The sequence below is a fragment of the Monoraphidium neglectum genome (assembly GCF_000611645.1).
Source record: "Monoraphidium neglectum strain SAG 48.87 unplaced genomic scaffold scaffold01355, whole genome shotgun sequence".
Taxonomy (NCBI): domain Eukaryota; kingdom Viridiplantae; phylum Chlorophyta; class Chlorophyceae; order Sphaeropleales; family Selenastraceae; genus Monoraphidium; species Monoraphidium neglectum.
This window is the reverse complement of record NW_014012273.1, coordinates 2,663-9,557: the sequence shown is the minus strand read 5'-3', so window position 1 is coordinate 9,557 and position 6,895 is coordinate 2,663. Positions and strand designations below refer to the sequence as shown.

At 63.9% G+C, this 6,895-nt stretch overlaps 3 protein-coding genes across 3 annotated transcripts in view; 2 read left to right on the top strand and 1 right to left on the bottom strand.

Moving 5' to 3' along the window:
• The window catches only part of MNEG_7588 (TBC1 domain family member 20), a gene marked incomplete at both ends in the record, with an annotated part of 3,477 nt that extends 3,153 nt beyond the window's left edge, over positions 1-324 (bottom strand). The window contains one exon of the mRNA XM_014043941.1: positions 13-324. Within this exon, the coding sequence (XP_013899395.1) occupies positions 13-324 (312 nt within the window). The remainder of the gene's footprint in view (positions 1-12) is intronic.
• A 1,542-nt stretch (positions 325-1,866) lies between these two features.
• Positions 1,867-3,945, top strand: MNEG_7587 (60S ribosomal protein L44; the record flags this gene model as incomplete). Its single annotated transcript, XM_014043940.1, has 6 exons — positions 1,867-1,869; positions 2,233-2,338; positions 2,682-2,749; positions 2,936-3,073; positions 3,306-3,380; positions 3,901-3,945. The coding sequence occupies 6 exons, from the start codon at positions 1,867-1,869 to the stop codon at positions 3,943-3,945; spliced, it is 435 nt and encodes a 144-aa protein (XP_013899394.1).
• Positions 3,946-4,506: 561 nt separating this feature from the next.
• MNEG_7586 (hypothetical protein) overlaps positions 4,507-6,895 on the top strand; it is a gene marked incomplete at both ends in the record, with an annotated part of 3,371 nt that continues 982 nt past the window's right edge. Inside the window, 5 exons of the mRNA XM_014043939.1 lie at positions 4,507-4,549; positions 4,690-4,988; positions 5,374-5,547; positions 5,932-6,033; positions 6,232-6,585. Coding sequence (XP_013899393.1) covers positions 4,507-4,549; positions 4,690-4,988; positions 5,374-5,547; positions 5,932-6,033; positions 6,232-6,585 — 972 coding nt within the window. The remainder of the gene's footprint in view (positions 4,550-4,689; positions 4,989-5,373; positions 5,548-5,931; positions 6,034-6,231; positions 6,586-6,895) is intronic.

The window sequence follows — 6,895 nt, the reverse complement described above, 5'->3', positions numbered from 1 at the left end:
GTAGTAGTGGACGTCGCCACCGTGGTGCACCACCACCGCCGTGAGCAGCCGCGCCAGCGCCTCGCGCCGCCCCGCGCGCTCCTCGTCCCCCGCGCCCGGCATGAGGCCCCACAGCGACCGCGCCACGTCCACGTCGACTACGCCGCTGTCACGGTGAGTGCCACGGGAAGCGTCCAGGTAGTCGTCGTGCGTGACCGCCGAGGGGTCGGCGCCGGAGAGCGTCACCCAGTGCCGCGCGCGCAGCTCGCTGTTGACCAGGCCCCGCACCGCCGCCAGCTTGCGCAGCTGCCGCAGATCCTGGGCAGGGCGCAGAGCATGAGACATGCGAAAGCAGCTGAACGGCGCTGTTGAAATGTGGCATGCGGCCCGTCCTGCAGGGCTGGTCATGGCGCTGCATGTGCGCGCAGTGGCGGTCACTACCGCGGCACGTCCGGCACGCATCGGACCACGCGGCATGCAGCCGCGCGCTTGCCATACCACTAAGCGGACCTGCCCATCCTCAGAGGCCTCGTTGAGCAACCGGATGGTGTCCTGACCCCGTTCTCGATCCTTGTGGGCTGCGCTGGGGACCTGCAGGTGTGCCCGCCTGTGGCGTTTCTTCTTTTTGCTTGTCATCTCATCGATGAATGCGCTCTGAGGGACGCAGATCGAGTGAGGCGCGAGAGACGCGCGACGATGGGACTCATGCACGCTTGATTAGCTTGGACTCTGAGATATGTGGAAGCTTTTTATCTGGTGTCCTGGCTACCGTAGTTGTGGCGTACCGTATGTCGTCACAGCACCACGAACTTGCCACCCCGGCAACCGAACGCAACCGCACGTCGACTTGGCACGCTTCGTCAGGCGCCGGGACAGGCCCCGTTTGCAGCAACAGCCCTGATAGATATACCATGTGACAGTATCAGAAGTGAAAGGCGCATAACGCGGGCACCAAACAGCATGCCCGCATGTAACGCGGGCCGTTGAGGGGTGTTGTGTTCAATCGAGTGTCCAGTATTGGGAGCGCAGGCAAGGGACCGCTACTACTGGCAGGACATGCACCAGCCAGGCTTGGCTTGTGGGCACTGCTGCACTCAGCCCTCAGCACATTGGCAGGGTGACTGAGCTCAAAGGATGGGGGTCGTCTGCCGCCTGCGCCTGCCGTCGTGCCAAGTTGGGCGACGCGCATTAGCCACAACAGGCGGTGCAACACTTGAAGGTCCACCACAACCCAGCCCCCTTTGGTTTACGCATTTCGTTGATAGACCATGGAGCAAGGGCGGGTGCAGAGCAGTGCTGCCAGCGTGGATGACCTCACTGGATTCAGCCAGGGCACGCCAGCTCGACAGGCCTAGGTCGGGCACGCGGCTGTGCCTAAAACTCCGCCCGCCATGAGGCACTGCCAAATGCAGCATGCAACAGGCCGATCGAGCACCGGGGCAGCTTGCCATGCACACGCATGGATGGGTGCTGCACATGTTGACACACAAATCCGCTGCGCACGTGCTCTGCGCGCTCTCGGGCCACCGACCACAGCACTGGCAGTCTGCAGAGAAGTGCATTAGATCAAGAGGTCGCAACCCATCGCAAACCCGGGCTGTTAGGACGCAGAAACAATGCCTGGATTTTGGTGATACGATCTTCACCAAGCTGCGGAGTGGCATGGCTTCGTGGCAACAGCGGTGAAGGCCTACAGCAAACTTTTGTAGTAAGGATACAGGTGAATGACGGTGCTGGCTGTAAATATGATCTGCACTCTACACTAATAGTATCGAAGTGCCCGCCGGCCTCCGACTGCCTGCAACACTTCCTTGTGCCACCGCGCCAACCCTGCCTCTTTCTTGATACACCCTTCTGTGGGGCAAGAAGGCCTAGGCTGTGTTCACGATGGTGCGCAGCCGTCGCGTCGCCCTTGGCGTTGGGCGGCATCTGTGCGACTAGTACGGCAATCAGAAATGAATAATAGCTGCTGATGATATCGGATGTCTAGGCTGGGGCTGCGGAACATGAGCGGCGGCCACTGATAACACTGCTGCTGGTGCTGCTGCTGCTGCTGCTGCTGCTGCTTTGCGCACGCCCGAGCTACCACCAGCGCCAGCCAGCTCGTTCAGTGTACGCTCCGCAGTCGCCATGGCATCAGCATCTCCAGGCACTGCAGGCGCAGTGGCTCGACATCATGGGCCCTGGGGCTGCCCCTACGTTGCTGACAGTTGCGGCGCGGTGCGACGTCGCCCCGCCCGCCACCGCGCGCAGGTGAACATCCCCAAGACCAAGAAGGCCTTCTGCAAGGGGTGCAAGAAGCACATGACCATGAAGGTCACGCAGTACAAGACTGGCAAGGCCAGCCTGTACGCGCAGGGTGAGAGCTGCTGCAGCGAAGCCTTAGTCCTTCAGTCACAAGCGCTGAACGCGCGCGGCGCCGCGTGGCGTGGCTTGTGCAGACGACGCAGCATTCTGGGCGCTTCCAGAGATCAGCGGCGAGCAGCCTGCTCGATAACAGCGCATGCGCGCTGAGCTGGCCTGCCAATGCAGGGCCGCGGCGGGCTGCTACGCGTGAAGCGGTACATGCCGCTCACAACGGCCATATTTACAGCAGCAAGGCATTTGAATCTGGCGGCCCCCTTTGCCACGGCCATAGCTAGCCCTGCTCACCCACGCTCGCCCAAACGCATCATTGTCGGCACCCGGGCCCCACTGCGCAGGCAAGCGGCGCTACGACCGCAAGCAGGCCGGCTTTGGTGGCCAGACCAAGCCCGTGTTCCACAAGAAGGTGCGAAGGGGGGAGGCCGGCGGGCTGCTGGCCCCGGGAAGAGCCGTCTCAGGCCTTGTGTCTCAGCGACCGCAAGGCCAGGGGATCAAGCACCAAGGGGTTGACTGTGCAAGGTCAGCCAGACGGCTGACGTGGCGGTGTGGGGCAGCTTGCGGAGGATTGGCTGCGGGCCGGCTGCTCTGCCAGAGCAGCGGCGCCTGGACGCGGCTGGCGACGTGGGAGGGCGCAGGACCTAGTGGCCGTGCGCCGCGGCTGGGTGTGGGCGGCGGCGCGAGCCCCTGGCTGATGACAGCAGTGGTGCCCGGGGGTGCTGGCGTGTGTCTGGTGATGGCCGGCAGCTGTCTGCGGCATTCCGGCTGCGGGCTGCCGGCTGCTTGGCAGTGCAGCTGTCCTTGGTCCCCCCTTGGCCCCCCCTTCAGCCTAGTTGATGTGCAGAGGTACACCCCCGCATGTTGTAGGCCCCAGATGTGCAGACGCGGAACCCGTCTGCCCCTTTTCTGCGCACCTGCCCCCTGCTTGCCTCACCGCGTGCCTCCCTTGCCCCCCCCTCCTGCAGGCCAAGACCACCAAGAAGATCGTGCTGAGGCTGCAGTGCGCCGAGTGCAAGGGCACCAGCATGAAGCCCATCAAGGTGGGGGGCATGCTTGCCTGGGGGGGGGGGCGAGTGGCTGGGGTGGAAATGAAAGTGGCAATGGCTTCGAGCATCAGCAGAGTGCTGGGCTGTGAGAATTCGTGACTGGGGGCTCAGAGCAGCATCAGCTGGGCAGGCCGGACAGCGGCGGTGGTGCATGGCAGCATGGTGGCCGCGCGCGTCCTTATGCCTGTGCCCAGCTGCAGCATCCCCACTAGTTCATTTGCTCAACGCTGACACTCTTCCTCTGCGCTTGGCGTCTTGTCCCCTGCCTTCTTCCACTGCGGGCCCCACATCACAGCGGTGCAAGGTGCGAAGGCCGGCACGACAGGCAGCACCGCAGTGGGGTCCTGTCTCAAGGCTTGCAGCACCCCGTTTGCACATGCCCGCGCGGCAAGGCTTTCATGTGCTGCTGCCTTGCTTGTTTGCAGCGGCGCACAGTACGCGCTTGCGTCGCAAAGCATTCCCTCATGCTCTGAACACCTGGCGCCCCAACCCGCACCCGCGCCTACTGCAACAGCACTTCGAGATCGGCGGTGACAAGAAGACCAAGGGCGCGTACTAGGCGCCGCCCCCGGGCCTGCTGGGTGCACAGCCGGTGTGTAACTAGCGGCTTGAAGAGGTGGCCTGGGGCAGTGGCTGCGCCGTTGTGGCCGCCACGCCTGTGCAGTGGGGATGTCTCGATCAGGCCAGCAACGCCCGCAGCTGCTCACTTGAGCAGCGAGGCTTTGTGAAGCAAGTCAGGTCCGTGTCCCAAATTCTTGTATTCCTTGTCCTATGAGTACTTGTGGCTCAAGAGCAGTGCGGCCGGCAAAAGCAGTGAATTTGGGCCACCTTGCCGGCCACCCCAGTACCCGCATGCCGGCAGCTGCACCAATTTCAGTGCTGCGGCCAGCTGGTCGCCATCCACAGTCGAACCCGCAAATATATTGTCACTTTCTGGGGATGTCACCGGGATCGAAGCGGAAAGTTCTCCGCGGTCACTCGCCCAAGTGATCACCCAGCTGTGGGGGCCACGATCAAGATTCAAGTATATTACTGACGTCCGGTCCGTTTGTTACAGTACCGTAAAACTGTTACGTAGGTACGCATCAGCGCGTACAAGAAGCCTTCTAAGGACGGCAGGATGCAGCGATCGACCTGCTTCGCGGTGCTGGCGTGCCTCCTCGGTGAGCCTGGTGCACAAAATCTGCGATTTCAGTCCCGATCAAATGATTTTGGCCACGAATGAACGTGCTCAGGGGCTGTTCCAGGGAAGCTTGAACCTGTTGGTAGCCCGTTGATCCCCAATGCCGCTTGCCATCCACAGCCGCATCGTCCGTGGAGGCACGCTGGATGCTGCAGGTGTCTGATGTGACCAACGCGGTCAACTCAGTGGCAACCGCCGCGGCCGTGCCGTTTGCGCCGGCCCAGCCGGCCACGGTCAAGCCCGCTGCTGGGCCCGCCGCGACTGCTGTGCCAGCTGTGACCGCCGCGCCGGCGCAGCCCGCCGCGGCGGCCGTCGTTGCGCCCACCACAGCGGCCGTCCAGCAGCCGACTGCAGCGGCCATGCAGCAGCCTGCCCCTGGGGCCATCCAGCAGCCCCCTTCTGCACTGGGCCAGGGCCTGGTGAGCCCCGCGTGGCTGACAGCAGCCGGTTCCTCAGAAGACACAGCCAGCGAAATGCCTTGCTGTGTGTTGCTGTATGCATGCAGTGGACGCGCGTTTGTGCTGTCACTGCTCAGCCGCATCTGCTTATGAGCGAAATGTGAGGCAACCCCCAACTGGTCTCGATGGCGGTCCTCCCGAGTGTCTCGAACCCCAACACACATGCACAACGTGCATCTGCGTACGTTTCAACCATACACGCGCGCGCGCGCGCGCACACACACACACACACACACACACACACACAATCGTGCGTGCACCCACACACACCCCACACTCATGCACAATCGCGCGTGCACCCACACTCACACAACTACACCCAACCAAACTATCATGCCAACCGCAGTACGTCCTCCCCGACGCCGTTGCGCCCCAGCCAGCCGCCCTTGCGCCCCAGCCGGCCGCCCTTGCGCCCCAGCCGGCCGCTTTTGCGCCTCAGCCGGCCGCCCCTGCGCCGGCCGCTGCTGCGGCCCCTCAGAACCTCGGTCCCGCCAAGCCCGCGCCTGCGAAGGACCTGCTGGTGGGTTTACTGCGCCATGGCGCCGGATGCCTCACCACTTATACACGCTTGCGTCCTGGGGCGTGCAGAGGGAGGGGCCAGCAGCAGTGGAGCAAATCAGCAGCTGCAGCAACAGCTGTTGTTTTGTACGCAGCAAGTCAGCAGGGATGTGCCTGGTGGATGAGAGATCGCAACGTCGAGACACCCAAGCATTCATAAAGCAGATATTGTTGCTTGCACAGGGAACCGGGCTGAGCTGTGCGGAAACGTGCGGCGCTTGCGGCACGTTGTGCCCACCCACAACTCAGGCCAGGCTGCTCCGCCCCAACCACATTCCTCCGGAGCACCCCCTAGACTCGTCCCCGCAGGCATGAACCCCTCCCCCGTCAACCCCACCCTCCCCAGGTGGTGATGTCTGCGATGGGCCAGAACCAGCCTGATATCTACAAGAACCAGCAGAAGCTGCGGCAGCAGGTGGCCGCCACCGCGGGGGTCGACCCCAAGAAGGTGAGGGGCCGGCCCTTTCTTGGGGGGAGGAGGGGAGCGGCGCCGTGCTGAGCGTAGCGGCAAGGCTGTGGCGGAGGTCGGGTGGCAGCAGCGTTGCGGTTCAGCCTGTTGTTGTGGGATGTGGGGACCTGCGCGCTGCCGTTGTGGAGCAATCAGTATGACCAGTTGGAGCGGAGGCAGATGCGTCGGCCCTTCCAGCCACCTGCCGGCACGAGCATGCGGCGGAGCGGCACCTGCCTGGGTCTCGACGCGCCCGCTGCTGCGCCCATGGAGAGCCCCTGGACCGCCTGCTTCTGGACCTGGGCGGCGCGCCTCGCCCTGGGTCTCCCCCGGCAACAACTCACCCTGGACACCCACACACGTGCCGCTGCTCAGGTGCTGTTCTACAACCAGACCGCCAACGTGGACAAGACGGGCACGTCGACCCTGTCCCTCATCCTGCACGTGGCCTGCGACAGCGTGGAGGAGTGCGGCAGTGCGGGCGCCAGGCTGTTCAACCCCACCAGCCAGGCCAACCTGACAAACAACCTGGCCAGGGACGCCAACGTGCAGGTGCGGGGGAGCAGGGGGGGGAAGCAGACGGGCAGCGTTGAGAAGGGGGGCAGACTGCAATGCGGAGGTGCAGACAAAGGTGTGTGGTGCACACTAAGAGGCCCGGCCGCAAGAAGCGGGCTGGCGGCTCGCTCCGGTTTTGCTGACCTCCCGAACCGCTGCGGGGCGCCTCGGCTGCACAGCCAAACACACCGAGAGGAAATTTCGGGTGCCCGCTTTGGAGGAACACACTCCGAGCGCCCCATTCTTGCTCCCATACGAACCCCAGGACGCTTGCCCGGCATTCTCACCCTTGCCCCCTGCCCTGCCC